Source organism: Pituophis catenifer, unplaced genomic scaffold (assembly GCF_029215685.1).
Source record: "Pituophis catenifer annectens isolate HBS135680 unplaced genomic scaffold, rPitCat1.0.hap2 SCAF_1, whole genome shotgun sequence".
Classification (NCBI taxonomy): Eukaryota; Metazoa; Chordata; class Lepidosauria; order Squamata; family Colubridae; genus Pituophis; species Pituophis catenifer.
Window position 1 is genome coordinate 332,726,914 of NW_027256881.1, and position 17,213 is coordinate 332,744,126.

The 17,213-nt window shown below is 40.0% G+C and overlaps 1 protein-coding gene across 1 annotated transcript in view; it reads left to right on the forward strand.

Annotated features, from left to right (window-relative positions):
* Window positions 1–12,253, forward strand: part of GTPBP3 (GTP binding protein 3, mitochondrial) — a 30,572-nt gene extending 18,319 nt beyond the window's left edge. Inside the window, exons 7-9 of the mRNA XM_070931765.1 lie at window positions 3,456–3,621; window positions 10,330–10,620; window positions 12,018–12,253. Of these exons, the coding sequence (XP_070787866.1) occupies window positions 3,456–3,621; window positions 10,330–10,620; window positions 12,018–12,249 (689 nt within the window). The 3' untranslated portion in view covers window positions 12,250–12,253. The remainder of the gene's footprint in view (window positions 1–3,455; window positions 3,622–10,329; window positions 10,621–12,017) is intronic.
* The last annotated feature ends 4,960 nt before the right edge of the window (window positions 12,254–17,213 follow it).

A 17,213-nucleotide genomic window follows, 5' to 3' on the forward strand; every position in this document is an offset into this window, starting at 1 on the left:
GAAAGTTCCTTGGTGCTCTCTGAGTTTAGTTATTTTCTTGTAGACATTTCATTACCCAAAGTAACATCTTCAGTGCTAGTATACAAGAAAACAACTAAGCTCAGGGAGCATCAAAAGACCCCTCAATTCATCCCTGAGCTACAAATGTTCTCCTTTATAATGTTCTCCTTTATTGGTACTCATCTCTGACATCTGTTTCCGAACACAGGTCTACGGGTCTTCTGAAAGCCCAAGCCACAAGGAAAATGGTCAACCCATCTATTAGTCTTCTGCAAGACAGACAAACCTCTGTCCAAAAATAGTCTGGCTGATAGGCTGGTGGAATAGAAAAGGAATATCAGGTGGAAATCTTGGGGGTCCTCCAGCCCAGAGAATTTTGATAGTTGACATCCACACATTTAACAGTGATAAAGGTTGAAAAACACTGCATCCTGTCAGTTGGGCTATTTTTTAGATGGAGTGAGCTGCTTTACTGTTCTTCCAGTCTTAGGTTAGAAAGAGAAACTACAGGACTCTTAACTTTCTCAATGTCCCAAATCAGTAAACATTGCAAGGGAATAGTACTAGCAAATGGCCATAGCACTCAAACCTGTCCCATAGGGTGAGCTACACTGGTAAATGCAATTTATATACCCTGTTTCCCCGAAAATAAGACATCCCCTGATAATAAGCCCAATCGGGCTTTTGAGCGCATGTGCTAAAATAAGCCTTCCCCCTAAAATAAGCCCTCCCCAAAAATATTTAAACACAGAGCTGGAAATCAGGTAAGCCGGCAAGAGGATCCCCTTCTTTCTTCATGCGCCCCAAAATAATAAGACCTCCCCGAAAATAAAGCCAAGCACTTATTTCGGGGTTCAAAAAAAATATAAGACAGGGTCTTATTTTCGGGGGAACATGATATTACCCAAACTACTGTCTATTTGTAACATTCGACTAGCCAAAATAGTGGATCATACGGCAGCAATTTCTGAATCAGAGTATCCCAAGTATGCTAACTTAAAGAATATTTACAAATCCCAGGAGAACCAGTATAAGATGATTTATAGGTGGCACCTAGCACCAGCTAGGATTGCCAAGATTTACCCTAACTCAAACCCAAAGTGTTGGAAGTGTGGACACCAGCAAGGTACCTTTTACCACTGCTGGTGGACCTGCTCTCAAGCAAAAAAATATTGGAAGATGATTTGCAATTGGCTTTCAGAAATAATAGGTGAAACCTTTGAATTAGACCCTAAAACACTTCTCCTGGGAATCCTTAAGACGGAAATGGCAAAAAAGAAGAAATACTTGGCAGTGCATATAATAACAGCAGCAAGAATCGCTTTCGCTCAACAATGGAAAGAGAAAAATATACCAACTAAGGGACAAGTAATCGGCAAAATAATGGAATGTGCCGAGATGAATAAATTAACATTAGAAATTAATGACAGAGAAGATTCGGATTATTACAGCGTATGGGATAAGTGGTACGGGTGGTTAGAGAAGAGGAAATTGAAATAAAAAGGAAAGAGACCAGAGCAAGTACAAGAAATAGAAAAATGAAATAGTAAGAGAAGAAGTACTGTGGATGGTAGGAAATATAAGCAAAAGACATAATTTATGTATTTACTAATTTATTGTTAAAGATTATCATATATACATGCACTAAAAATGATATGTGAACACAATTTTTTTTTTTTTTTTACCATGTAACTGGTTTGCAAAGATTACCTACTTATGTATAATATGTACAATTTGTATTTATTTCTTTTTCCATACTATGTAACCGGATGGATAAAATTGTATTATTATAATTTCTTACAATAAAACTTTAAAAAAAAAAAGAATATGTACAAATCCAGGACCCATTACTTCTACAGAATTAAAATTTTAAGAATCTTCAGGCCACCAATTATATTTGCAAACTTGTGGCCACTGCAATGCTGTCACAGTCAGGTGACACTCTCTGCCTGCTTACCACAAGCAAAGTCATTGGAGAAACTGGAAGGAAACTGAAAGTCATTTGCCTGTGTTTATCTCTTTAGATAAATAAATATTGACAAAGGACGAGCCAATGGGTCATTGGTTGTCTAGTTCAGGGGTCTCCAACCTTGGCAACTTTAAGCCTGGCGGACTTCAACTCCCAGAATTCCCCAGCCAGCAAAGCAAAGCTGGTCTAGTGAATTATTAAAAATCCTAGGCAGGTAAAGGCAATCTGGCAGTCAGGAAAGATATTTTTTAAGGAACTGAAATCCTCTCCACTGCACGTCAGAGGAAGATTCATTTGGACAGAATATTAAAGGTCAACATGACTGGTATGAGAATATTTACCAAACCACAAACAAACCAATAATATGCAAAGCAAACGCATTTTCACCCAAGGTGCGTTAACAACCTTTCCTGTTGTTCCTTCTTGCCCTTTTGCAGAGACTCATTTTAATTCACTTTGTGTTATTCTGTAAACAGTCAAGGAGAGTTTGCTTTTATTTGTTTAAATTGGTTTAGGGAGGGTGGTTTCCAGATGCTGGAAACATCTTTAAAGTGTCCTTCACAAAAATGTTTGCTTATTGGCTTTAAAGGAGATTCTAGCTATATTGGACTTTTTAATGTTATGACAACCACTTATGGTTCAGGAAACTCTTAATGGCTGGGATTCCCAATACATGGATATTCCCTCACAGCTTATCTTTTCCCCAATGTTATTTTAAATTTAAAAAAAAAAAAACTATCTAGAAGGAAATGAGCATGCTGCAAAACAAATCAGAATAATACGGTATTTATTTCCAACAATCACATATAAAGTCTCCATAGGGGTTTTGAGAATTTAGAGTCTACACTTAGGGCTTGGATTAGTTTATGTAACCTAACCAAGATAGCTAAAACTTAGCAGCCTCGGACAAGATGCTGCACTTAAGTGAATGTATTTGTTCCTTAGAATTATACCATTCTTTAGGAGTTTGTTTAAGGGGGTACCATAGCCTCTTCCTCCAATTTTTCTGATTGCAATCTTGGGACAGAAGTTGGGCTGAGAGAAACTGACTGGCATACAATCACCCAATGAATTTTGGTAGATGAGGGTGGATTAGACCTGGATCTCGCTGGACCTGGTTCAACATTGTTACACTGCTATATCACTGGATCTCTAAAGAGAACCTTTTTTATCTTATGTTTCAGGTATTGGCTTAGAATGTTGGTGTATCCGGACAATTGGTCTCCAAAGTTGGCAACTTTAAGACTTGTGAACTTCAGCTCCCCAAATTTCCTAACCAGCATGGCTGGCTGAGGAATTCTAGAATTGAAGTCCACAAGTCTTAAACTTCTCAAGTTTGGAGATCCATGGATTAGATTATGGTTCATTGTGTCGCATGAACTGAGCAAGTGGGTTAATTTTGTAACTACACTAAGCTAAGAATATTGTGTGAATTCACCCACTGTCTTTCTTCCCCTTCTTGACTGATCCAACCTTTTCTCTCTAGGTCAAAAGCCAACTGCTATAGTCTCCCCGGTGGCAGGGACCACACGAGATGTGGTAGAGACTGCCCTGAACATTGGTGGCTTCCCTGTGGTGCTGAGCGACACGGCAGGCCTGAGAGAGACCATAGACGTGGTTGAGATGGAAGGAGTGAGCCGGGCTCGGCAGAGGTGAAAGGAACTGTGGAAGGGGAGGATCAGAATGGGAGGGGCTGATACATTGGGAGCCACCCTTTACCATGCAGCAAATATCACAATATAGGACAGAGGTCTTCAAACTTGGCAGCTTTAAGACTTGTGGACTTCAACTCCCAGAATTCACCTTTCTTTGCAGTCACTAGTTGCTGCTCTCCATGGTGGTTTTTCTTTTTTAATAAGTTTGCCTGTGGAACAGTGAAAAGCTAAACTTTTAAGAAGCTCACTTACGGAAGAATGAAACACTGGATTCATCTTTTTTTTTTTATTGCAAAAGTTTTACAATTACATTTTCTCCCCATTTTCCCCCCCTAACCCTCCCTAACCACCCTAACCCCCCCTAACCCTCCCCATCCCCCCTAACCCCCCCTCCCCCCCAGACTTCCACAGAATATAATCCAATCAAAATCCCCTTTTTATAAAACTTGAACCCCTCCATCCCCAATATAATTTTTCATCTTCACAAAAATCAAATCTTTCTATCTTTATATAACATTTTCAGTTAAAAGCTATCTGATACTTCCTAGTTTGATATTTATTCTGCACATAGTCTATCCACTTTTTCCACTCCCATTCATAAGTCTCTTGTGAGTGATCTTTTAGATATGCTGAAATCTTCGCCATCTCTGCAAAGCTGGCCATCTTCAAAGTCCATTCCTCAATGGTGGGCACAGCTTCATTTTTCCAATAATGACCTATCAGTAATCTTGCTGCTGTTATCATATACAATATCAACTTTGTTTCACCCAATATAAAACCCTTAACTATACCCAATAAAAACAATTGTGGAGAAAACTGAATTTTTTTCTTTAAAACATTCTGCATAACCCACCAAATTTTTATCCAAAAAGCCTTCACTTTCTTACAAGTCCACCAGATATGATAATATGTAGCATCTAAGCAGTCACATCTCCAACACTTTGGTTGAACATTAGGGTACATGCATGACAATTTCTTAGGGTCTAAATGCCATCTATAAAACATTTTATAAAAATTTTCCCTCAGATTCTGCGACTGTGTGAATTTAACATTCTGAACCCAAATTTTTTCCCATGTTTCCAACATCACTGGTTCTGCAAAATTTTGTGCCCACTTAATCATGCAATCTTTAACCAGCTCAGTTTCCGAATCCCTTTCTAACAAAACATTATAAAGCCTTTTAATATGCATTGGACCTTTCTCTTTTATATGTCTAACCAATTCTTCCTCATGCAACATAATACCAATTTTTTGGTCCTCTTTCCATCTCAGTTGAAGTTGGTTATACTGTAACCAAGTTAGATTAATCCCTTCGTCCAACAGTGTCTCTAATGTCTTCAGTTGCCATCTGCCCGCATCTGTAAAAAGAACTTCTTTATATAACCCCCCCCCCCGAGTGACATTATATTTGTATTCCACATGATATGACCAAGATCCAGCCATAGCGGTATTTTGTAATCCCATTTAAATCGGTGCTTCTTCCAAACTCTCATCAAGGAGTCTCTAAGTATATGGCTTTTAAATACTTTATCCACTTTGTTTTCATAAAATAAGTAAGCATGCCAACCAAATTCAAGATCAAAACTTTCTATATTCAATATTCCAGTCTTTTTCCTTCCAAACCAATCACTTGCTTGAGTCAGAGCTGCTGCTTCATAATATAATTGTAGGTTTGGAAGTTTAAGACCTCCCCTTTCTGGAACATTTTGCATAATTTTCAATTTCACTCTCGGTTTTTTCTCGTTCCAGACAAACTTATTCAATCCAGTTTGCCATTCTTTCAAGTGTTTATCACTTTTAAGCACCGGAATCATTTGAAACAAAAAAAGAAATCTTGGCAAAATGTTCATCTTAACTGCTGCTATTCTTCCAAGTAAAGACAGCTGCAGTTTTTTCCAAGTCTCCATATCTTTCTGTATATTTCGCCACAACACCTCATAATTATTTTGAAACAATTTCATATTTGATTCTGCAACCTGAACTCCTAGATATTTAACCTTTGGTACAATCTCAAAACCTGCCCTCCTTTCAAGTTCGTGTTTTCGATCTTGTGTCATATTTTTAGCTATCATCTTAGTTTTTTTCTGGTTCAGTCTAAATCCTGATACTGTACCATAGTCTTTTATAATGTCTTTCATCTGGATTATTGATTCCATCGGCTGTGTTAGGGTAACAACCATATCATCTGCAAATGCCCTTATTCTGTAATCCTCTTGCCTTATCACTATACCTTTCAAGATATTCGAGTCCCGTATTGTATTCAACAAGACTTCTAGTGTTAAAATAAATAACAATGGGGATAACGGACAACCTTGTCTTGTTCCTTTTTCAATATTAAAGTCTGTTGTCAAACTTCCATTAATAATAATCTGTGCCTTTTGCTCTTGATAAATTGCTGAAACCGCCTGTATAAATTGATCCCCAAAGTCCATCTTTTTTAAAGTCTTTAATAGAAAATTCCAGTCCACTCTATCAAAGGCCTTCTCCGCATCCAAGAAAACCAGCACTGCAGGGATCTGTTTATTCTTCTCAAGATATTCCAATAAATCTATAACTTGCCTTACATTGTCCTTCATGTATCTGCCCTCTATAAATCCCGCTTGATCATCATGAATCACCTCTTGAATAACTGGCATCAACCTGTTGGCTAATACTTTTGCATATATTTTATAATCATTATTCAGAAGAGATATTGGTCTGTAATTCTCAGGTTTTTTAGGACCTGCTTGCTCTTTTGGTATCAAAGAAATGTAAGCTGTTTTCCATGACGGGGGTATTTTACCCCCTTGTTGTATATTACAAAATAAGTCTCTAAGATGCTCAACCATTTCTGCTTGCAAAGTTTTATAATACACCGCAGTTAAGCCATCCGTTCCAGGAGCTTTAGCGGTTTTCAATTGTTTAATTGCTGCAATAATCTCCTCAACTGTTATAGGATAATTCATTCTTTCCTTTTGTTGGTTGGTAATTTTTGTGATTCTTTTATTTTCTAAATATTTTTCTATAAGTCCATTCTGCATATCATCTTTAGCATATAGTTTAGTGTAATAATCTACAAAGACTTCTTTAATTAATTTTTGTTGAAAGATTTCTTTCCCTCCAATATCAATGCTATCAATAGTCCGTATACTCTGCTTCTTCCTTAAAGTGTAAGCCAACCATCTGCCCGGTTTATTAGCGTTACAAAATGTATTATGCTTCGCATATTGTAAATTTGTTGCAGTTTGTTCAGCCATAAGCATTTGAAATTGATCTTTCAGAAGTTTTATAGCACCACGTATTCTTTCATCTGTTGGATTTTTAATAAGTAACTGTTCTTTATTCTTTATTTCTGCTTCCATTTCAGATCTTTTCTTTTGTCGATTCAGTTTGTGTTTAGAATTCATATGAATGAGTACCCCTCTCATATACGCTTTACTCGCATCCCACACTATTTCAATTGGGGTACCCTTATTCAAATTCATTTCAAAAAATTCTTTCAACTGCTTTTTAAGTTCTGTTATATTTTTTTCATATCTAAACAAATTTTCATTTAATCTCCATGATCTTCTCTCAATCTTTCCAATCTCAATTTCTATCCATACTGGGCTATGGTCAGTTAAGAGTTCTTGGAAAAATCTTTGTTCTTTTTGTCTTAACAAGTAAATCATCTGATAATAAAATAAAGTCAATCCTAGAAAAAGATCTATGTCTATCAGAGAAAAAAGTAAAGTCCAATTCTTTTGGGTTATGTATCCTCCAAATATCTTTTAATTCCAGATCTTCTTTCATGTCAAAAAAAGTCTATGGTAGTCTGATCCTTGATTTCGCCAAACTCTTTTTATCTACTTTGGAATCAATTACTCCATTCCAATCTCCCATGATTAAAATAGATCTATAATCCCATTGCAGTATTTTGGTGTGCAAAGTTTTATAGAAGTGATCCTGTTGTTGATTAGGAGCATAAATTCCAATCACTAGAATTTGGCCATTTACTGTGTGCAGTTCAATTGCTATGAACCTGCCGTCTTCATCTGCTTCTATAATTTTAGCTGACAGTCTTTTATTTATATAAATAACCACACCATTCTTTTTTTCCAAATTTGAAGCTATAAAATGTGTTCCTAGTTTTGAGTTTATCAAGTATTTTTGATCTTGTGTTCTGACATGAGTTTCTTGTAAACAAATTATGTCATTATTAAATTGTCTCAAATATGTAAATAATTTCTGCCTTTTCTGTGGTGAATTCAATCCATTCACATTCCAGGATAGAAACTTAATCGTCATGTAGACTTTTTTGAAGCGACGAGCAGAATTGCCGAATATCTTCCGAAGTCTTCGGCTTTGCTTCCCCCATGGCTTCACTTTCTTGTGTAGTACTCTTAACTCTCTTCTTGTATTGTTGTACCTTGGGTCTTTCCTGTTGTTGCTTTTCTTTAAGTTGCTTGGAAATTGCTCTGGTTACACGCTGGTCTTTAGCTTCAGCCATCCGGACTAGGTCCAAAGCCACATCTCTTGTAGTCAAAATTGGAGAAGATTCTAACAGGGGCTCCTCCAGAAAACCTCCTGTAGCACCCTGCATTTCCACTACCTCTGGTTCCACCTGCTTAAACTGCTCTTCCATCTCTTGCTGAAGTTGCTTCTCTTTGTCACTCTCCTTTATCTCCAACACAGTGGATGTACGTGGGGATGGTGATCTCTCTTTAAGAACAGTAGAATAGAAGTGTTCCGCCTTCTCAACAGTGTTTAATCGATGTCTTTCTCCATTATACCTCAAAATTATACCAGTTGGGGCATCCCACCGGAATGGAATTTGTTGTTTTTTTAATTCATTCACTAAAAAACCAAAATCTTTTCTGTCTTTTAACATCTTGGGTGGTAATTCTTTATAGACTCCAATCTGAGCTCCCTCCACTTGCACAGCGGAGAGAAAAGACTTTTGCAGAATATCATTTCTCATTCTTCTGTCTGTAAAATATATCACCACATCTCTAGGCAGTTGTCTTTGTCTGGCCACCTATGAATTCACTCTGTAAATTTTGTCTATTTTGTAAAAAATCTCTTCAGGATTAATTTTTAACAGCACAGCCAGAGCATCAGCACAAATCTGTCTCAGGTCTTGTCGATCATTCTCTTTAATACCTCTAAGCCTTATGGCAAACTCCATGGACCTGAACTGCATCATCGTAATTTCGTTTTCAACTCTCTGCATTTTATCATCAACATCAGAAATTTTGTAATCAGTATCCTTCATTTTAACATTCATTTCTGATTTAAATTCTTCCAACTTGGAATCCGTTCTAATAATAACTTCTGACAGGCCAGACACCACATTCATTAATTTATTAGTCAACTTGTCATATTTCTCTTGCACCACCTTTTTAATTTCATTAATTTCCTGCTTAATTTCCTGTTGTGATTTTTGAAATTTATCATCCAGAGCCTGAGTAATAAAATCTTTTAAACTTTCAACATAAAAATCTTTTTTCTGACTCTGCTGACTGGGAGGAACGTGTGGGGGATTCCCCCCCTGCTGCCTTTCCTTCCTGTTTCTTAGAAGCCATTCTGCCACGTAGACTAGCTTTTCTGAGAAAGGAGATCCTTTTTCCTTTTCCACCACCACAAAGTCTTCTAAAAAAATCCCCCAGGTTTAATCAAATTGGGGATAGAATTAAACTGAAGCAAGCTCAGGCTTATTTTAAAAGAATTTTTCCTCTTCTCTTTTTCCTCCTTGTTACAAACAGCGCAACTTTGTAGCTAGTTGAAATAACATTACAAATCCACTCTCACTCTCAGCTTGTTAACGCTGAAGCCGGGCGCCATTTTTCAAGCCGCTTTCACCCACTCGCACTTTTACTTGAATCAAAAAGTCACAAAAGCAATAATACTTGCAGTTTCTAGGTTTGAAGGTTCAAGTTGTTGTTTCCGCTAATTATTGAAGTTAATTTCATTTAAATTGAGAGGTTGCTGCAGCCGACTTGCTCTGCGCAAGGCAGAGTCGTCCCACGCTGTCCGGAGTCTCAGCAAGTTGAAAGGGAGCCGCGCCCGTTTCCTCCCCAGTAGCGATTTTCTGGGGGCTCACAAGGGCTCAACCTGCTCCTTGCCCACTCTCCTCCTCCAATCCTGCAGATTTGGGAGTTTTCAAGCCGCTTCTTTGAATCGAAGCGGCTCTACAGGCAGTGGGGCTGGCGGTCCAAGAAAAGGGACCGTCTTTCATCGGTAGCAGACAAACCGGAAGTCGATTCATCTTTTTTTTTTAACTAGACCAACATTTCTCAACTTTGGCAACTTTAAAATGTGTGGATTCAGAACTCCCCAGCATACTGGATGATGTGGGTGATCCTTGCTTTCCTAGCGCAAAGTATGCAGAGTAAGGATGTAGGAGAAAAATAAATCAGTTTGGAGCCATGATAAATGTGGTCCAGAGAGAACATCTGGCTATCATCATGTTCAAAACAGAGGAAGGGGAGGAATCCAGAGAGGAATTTCTTAAAGCTTTCCTTTCCTTTCCACCCTGTTTTTATATGTGTAGTAATTAAGGCTGCATTATGAGGAAAGCTTTAATTTCTTTATGATCTGCATCTTTTCATTGGGAATGTCTCTTAAAATAAACCTTAAGATGGCTCTCGGAACAGAAGCTTATAATTAGGAAATGAATAACGATTCTTGAGGCCGTAGCTTAGGAGAGAATTAAGTCTTGATTTTTTAAAAAATATTTCCTTGTAGGGTCCGCGATGCTGACCTTGTTCTGGTCATTTTGGATGGGAAAGTAGCAGCTGAACAGCCTGACCACTTAACTATGTCCATGGTAGATGTCCTGTCTCCCAACGAGCCAAATGAGATGCACCCTTACCTTCTGGTTCTGAACAAAATGGACCTACTCGGAGAAGAAGACCAAGCAAATCTCCTGAGGGCCTGTGAGAGACTTGGTGTAGGCCCTGCCTGCTTGTTGTCCTGCAAAACTGGAGATGGGATTGTGGCCTTTCTGAATGCATTGCAGGAACACCTGGCACACATGTGAGAACAGGAGAATAGAAGGCAGTGGGGAAAATTGAGGGCGGATGTGTATATTGTAACAACATATGTTTTTTAAAATCCATGGCTTGCACCCCTTTTACATGGCGGATGATGTTGGGCGGTGGCTGAACTATCCAATGAGCAATCTGCCAATCATGTTCCTTAGAATGTTGTGCATTAATGAGCCACGGTGGTACGGTGGTTGGGTGCAGTACTGCAGGCTACTTCTGCTGATCACCGGCTGCCAGAAGTTTGGCAGATCAAATCTCACCAGGCTCAAGGTTGACTCAGCCTTCCATCCTTCCGAGGTTGGTGAAACGAGGACCCAGATTGTTGGGGGCAATATGCTGACTCTGTAAACCACTTAGAAAGGGCTGTAAAGCATTGTGAAGCGGTATATAAGTCTAAGTGCTATTGCTATTAAAGCTGTACAGAGAACAGTGCAGCATGGGCTTGTTGGGGGTACATAGTAAGGGGGGTAGTGTGGTGGCTACAGAATAAAGGGTAATATTTCTTGCCAGCTCCACAATGAGAGTGGAGCACATCAGAGAAGTTGTGTGGATGTGGCCTGAGATAATATCTTAATTTAAGCTGTTGGGAATTGGAGATAGAACCTTTAACATTAGGCGTACATACAGATAGACCTTAGTTAACAAGCAGTCACTTAGCAACCATTTGAAGATATGATGGACCTGCCCAAAGAGCTACTTACAACCCAGTTCTGGAGTTCTGATGGCCTAACCGCCCTCCTGTGTTCATGTGATTGTATTTTGGATGTTTTGACAACCAGTTCCCATTTAGATGACTGTTTTCAATGTTTTTTGCTGGTTTCTGGTGTTTACTCCCAGTTTCTGGCAAAAAAAAGACGCCCATTGAGTAAAATGGGTTTGCTTAATGACTACCGCAAAACAGGTTGCAAAATCAGGTATGGTCATATGATGATCTGCTTAATGACCATCATGACTTATGACTGTGATTATGGATCAATTATGGTCATAAGTCGAAGACTACTCTGTTTCCCCGAAAATAAGACCCAACTAGAAAATAAGCCCTAGCATGATTTTTTTTTCAGGAAGCTCCTAATAAAGCTCTACCCCAACAATAAGCCCCAGTTAAGATCATCAACCAGACAGAGGTGTTTAGTACTGTATTTCCCCCAAAATAAGACTTAACTGGAAAATAAACCATAATGTGTATTTTGTAGCAAAAAATAATATAAGACCCGATCTTATTTTGGGGAAAACATGGTACCTACCTACATTCTTCTGTGTATCTCAGCTGTAGATGCTCAGATGCTGCCCATTTCCTATAAATGCAAGTAACAGCCCAGCATAATACATACATGCCGATAAATCATCTACTTAAGAACTGCAAATCTTAATATTCTCACTCTTCAGGTGTGGAGATCCCCGAACTGGTTCCCCCAGTCCAACGCAAGCACGTCACCAGCTCAGCTTGCAGAAGTGCTTGGAGGCCCTCAGATGCTTTGCCGAGTACCAGCTTACCGATCTGGTGTTGGCTGCGGAGCAGCTGCGACTGGCACGGCGACAACTAGGGCGGCTGACCGGCCAAGTGGGCACTGAAGAGCTCTTGGCAATCATCTTCAAGGACTTTTGTATTGGCAAGTGAAGGAGACCCACCAGGTATGAACTAGTCAGCACATGGCGCCATCCAGAGGCTGAAGGTGGTTCTGCACTTATAATGCTTGTGGAAGATGAAGGGAGAATCTGCCGTGGGAGCTTTATTTAAGGCAGTGTGTTTCAAACTTGGCAAATTTAAGACGTGGGGACTTCAACTCCCAGAATTCTCCAGCCAAGTTTGAAAAAGACTGCTTTAGGATTAGAGGCTGCACTGGTGGTGATAAAGAGAGGATTTTGGCAGAAGGATAGAAGACATGTTGAAGTGGTCTCTCCAAATATACTGGTTATAATCAGCCTCTCCCACTAAATTTAAGTGGCTCCCGCCAATTTTACAATCTAATATCTTCTGGATTAAAGTTCTTAACAATTGTCTGAAGCCTAAGGAAGAACTGAATTTTATTCAGGATAAATAGTCACAAAAGGGATCAGGCAAATTCATGGAAATAGTCGAGTTTATTAGTAGGTTTTCTTTGGGTAGCAAACAAGCAACATCACTCAGCAGCATTATACACCTAAATATTAAATGCTGGGGATGAAAGAAAAGTTATTGTCTTTGGATCCTGCATATGAAAGTTTTGGATGGGTGAGTGGGAATCTGGGTGATTAACAGGAACTAGGATGCTAGACCACAAAAAAATAAAAAAATCCAGAAATACTCTCCTTATTGAGTATGGAGATTCTCAGTCATCCAGGTCATAGTTGTCCCAAAATTTCTTGAATAAGAATCTTGGATAAGAAGCAAAATGTCTTCAAAAAAAACAAAAACCAGAAAGTCCAATTGCCTCATGAAAAAAAGCACTTTTGGGGTCTCCTTACTGATAGTTTTCCTTATCTTAAAGTAGTCCACTAACCTCCCACCCCCCAGCCATTGTGACTTTAAAAAGATTTGCTAGCACAGTGATTTGCTAGCACAGTGATGGCTAACCTTTTCTGGACTGAGACCCCCAAATTGTAAGGTGCGTGTGGCCCTCACGCATGCGCCCCCCCACATACCCCACCCCCTCTGCGCATGCATGCATGCATACACACCCACATGCACCACGCACCCCTGTGCGTGCGCGGCAGAGACCTGAAGACCAGCTGGCTGGCAGGAGGCGCGTGCGCATGTGCGGCAGAGTAGAACTGGGGCGATGGCTCGCATGCCCTCAGAGAGGGCGCTGCGTCCCACCTCTGGCACACGTGCCATAGGTTCACCATTACAGTGCTAGCACAATCTATGAAGCCATCCAGTTGTGTTTTATTCAATAACATTAGCAGAGATTTTCTTCAGTGAAGCTCCAAGAGGGGGGGAGGGCTGAAAGAGTTTTGAACAAGGCATGGGTGGAGTGTTGTTTCTTCTATTCTATTTTCATTCTATAAATTGGGGATCCCGCACGATTGGTCTGGGGAAAAGAAAGGGCATGGCTACTGAACATTTCCCAGTCTCTCTCTCTCTCTCTCTCTCTCTCTCTCCTTCCTGGCAGACTTGTCTGCATGAAGGCTTCATGCTGGGAAAACAGCCATATTTCCTGCTGCGGGACGCTGAGCGGAAAATCAATTCAGGAAGTGGCTGACTGGAGTTTCCCTTCTCAGGCGGCTCTCGGCCCATCTGTAATCATAAAGACAATTGGGAAGCAGATATTTCCTGGGGAGCGATCGCCATCTCCCTCCAGAGGCAGCCTTGGGAGTGGTGGAGTCGGGTGTCTGCTACAGCAGCTTTCCCTAACCTGGCGCCTTCCAGATGTGCTAAGGATTTTGTGAGTTGTGATCTCAATGCAACCCCTCCCTGACCACGTTGGGGAGCCTACAGCAGAACTGCAGGATTTGCGTGGAATCCACACATCCTGCGTCCTTCTATAGACCTTTTAAAACAAGATGCTTCATGCTGGGTGTATCCCTCATTACTCTGAATGAGGCAGTATCCTGTTTCGTAATCACAATTTCTACAGGTAATCCTCAATTTATGACCATAAGCAAGCCCCAAATTTTCATTGCTAAGCAAGACAGTTGTCAAATGAATCTGGCTTCCTCATTGACTTGACTCGTCAGAAGGTCGCAAAAGGTTATCACATGACCCCAGGACACTGAACAATCCTGTGGTGAAATCCTACCGGTTCGCACAGATTCAGGCGAACCGGTAGTGATAAAATCTACCAGTTCAGTGAACTGGTAGTAAAAAAAAAGCTACCAGGTGGTCTGAATGTATTTCTGATGATCAGCTGTGCCGTGCGATTTAGATTCGCTAGAAAGTAGGAAATCCTGCTTTCTAGCGAATCTAAATTGTGCGGCACAGCTGTTACCCCCTCACTGTTCTTCAAATGGCTCCTTTTTCTGCCCGAAGCACGTGTTTGGTGTGCACTTCTACCCAACTAAAAGAATTGATTGTCCGTAACCAGGTCTGTCTTGGTTCGGTAGAGGTGACATGATAGCAGTGTTCCAATATCTCAGGGATTGCCATAAAGAAGAGGGGAGTCAAGCTATTCTCTAAAGCACCTGAAGTCAGGACAAGAAACAATGGATGAAAATTAATCGAGGAGAGAAGCAGCCTAGAACTAAGGAGAAATTTCCTGACAGAACAATTAATCAGTGGAACAACTTGCCTCCAGAAGTTGTGAATGCCCCAACACCGGACGTTTTTAATAAGAGATTGGACAATAATTTGTCTGAAATGGTATAGGGCAGTGATGGCTAACCTTTTTGCCATCGCGTGCCAAAAGTGGGGGGAGCAAGTGGGGGGGTTTGAGCACACACATGCCCACACCCATAATTCAATGCGCCCCGCCCCCTGTGAATGCATGCACGACCCCCCCTGTGCGACCCCGCTTTTGGCATGCAATGGCACGGTGGGCCCAGTAGGCCCATTTTTTTGCCTTCCCCAGGCTCCAGAGATCTGCTTCAGATCTGCTGAGATCTGCTTCAAAGAGATACAAGAGAGATTTTCAAATGTGAGGTTGAGATCCTCTTTGCTGTGCCATGGATCCCTTTGTGAGTCTGGTGCAACCTACAGACCGTTTCTCAGCTAAATTTCAGTAGAACTTAGTGAGTATAAACTGGCTATTTTTTCCCATCTAAGTTCACAGAGCCCCAGAAATCTACCCACAAAGTTAAGAATCCCTGCTACAAAATAATTTATGTAATACCCATCCTTTATTATTGCTTTTTTAAAAAATATACTTATATTTATATATAAGTATTTTGAATACAGTATATTGTCCGGGCATTTCATTTTACAAAGGAAAAAAAGGAAAATAATAGATATACTGATAGTAGTAATGATAATACACATAATAATTATAACCATATTTATAATTATATTAGCTTATTTATGATCATATTATACTAGCATACTTATAATTATAAACAACATTCATATTTTACTTACAGATAACAATGATCTTTCTTCATCTAATTTCTACCTCTTATCTCTAACCATTGATAAAACCTATTCCACATTGAATAGTACTCTGTATCTCCTTTATCTTTTATTTTCAATGTCAATCTATCCATCTCTGCACAGTCCAATATTTTCCGAATTATATTTCCATCTGGTGGTGTGTTCTCATTTTTTCCAGTATTGTGCAAATACAATTCTCGCTTTTGTCAATACATGTAGCATTAAGTATATACACCCTTTATCATAGCTTTCTGGTATTATACCTAACAAAAATATTTCTGGCTTTAAATCTATATGCTGCTTTATCATCTGTGTTATTGCTGTCAGTAGAAGCGGCTGAGCCAGTGTGCCATTCTTCGAGTAGCTATCCAAAGCCATAAATGGACATGATACATTCTTCTTCCTGTTGCTTGTATGCAGCCCTGGGGAGTCTGTGGCTAGAGTTAAAAAAAAAATCAAGATGGCAGTTGGATTTGATCGGACCATTATGGCCGCCATCTTGATTTTGACGACACCTTCCCCATAGTCCCTTCTCCCAGTAGTTTTTCTGAAGATGCTGTGCTCCCATCGAGCTTCCTGGATGCCTAAGCGCCATAGCAGTGTTAATTTCAGGCCCTGACTGCATTCACCCAATGTGTGGGTGACTTGTGGGCACAGTGCACTGGGTGCTTCCAGCTCTCCCTCACCCATCTATTTCCCATCTTGATTAACACCTTGCCCCCAGACAAATAGCAACCAAATGGCCCTTTCCTTCTCCTTGGCTTTCAACCCATTTGACCACCCAGACTTTGTTTCCTGCTTGAGCAGGGGGTTGGACTAGATGACCTCCAAGGTCCATTCCAGTTTTGTTATTCTTCAAATCTGTTTGTGATTAGTTTAAAAAGTCCCTCAGAGAGGAATCTGGATTCAAAGCACAGTCAGGGATGAGAGAGGGCAAGCCTAAATGTACAGAGTAGGATACTACCGGTACCTACATGTTGCCTAAATCAGCTGTTTGAGAAGGCCTGATCCTACCTACTTTTTCTTCCTGATGTACTGTCTTTCCTTTAGTAGCTTCAGTTGCCTTCAGGAGAAGGTACTAGATACTGAGTATCTCCATTTGTATCCTGATTTGAATCGGTTGCTTCCAGTTATTCAGAAATTTATGCCACTTGCAAAATCTGATTCCGAAGAGGCCTCCTCCTCCTCCTCCTCCTCCTCCTCCTCCTCCTCCTCCTCCTCCTCCTCCTCCTCCTCCTCCGGAAAGAGGCATTCACTTTAAGTGGTTGCTGAGTGATCTGTCTCACAAAAGCATTCAAGGATTTTAGTCTTTTCTTCTCAAGGTGAAGAGGAAGGAAACCTCCAAAAAGCAGCTTTATTTAGAATGTAATTATAAGACTAGTCCTCTTTATCCTTTGATCATAAAGAAATAAAAACAAGGTTGGCTGTCCTTCTAACTTCCCATAACAGTGGAGCAAACCATCACATGCGTAAAATATTGATGGCATGCAACAGAAAATAACTTCCCCAAATGCATGTATATAGAATTGGGAACAGCTGGAGCAATTGTGCAGGTCTTGCAAAAGACATGACTGTTTTAA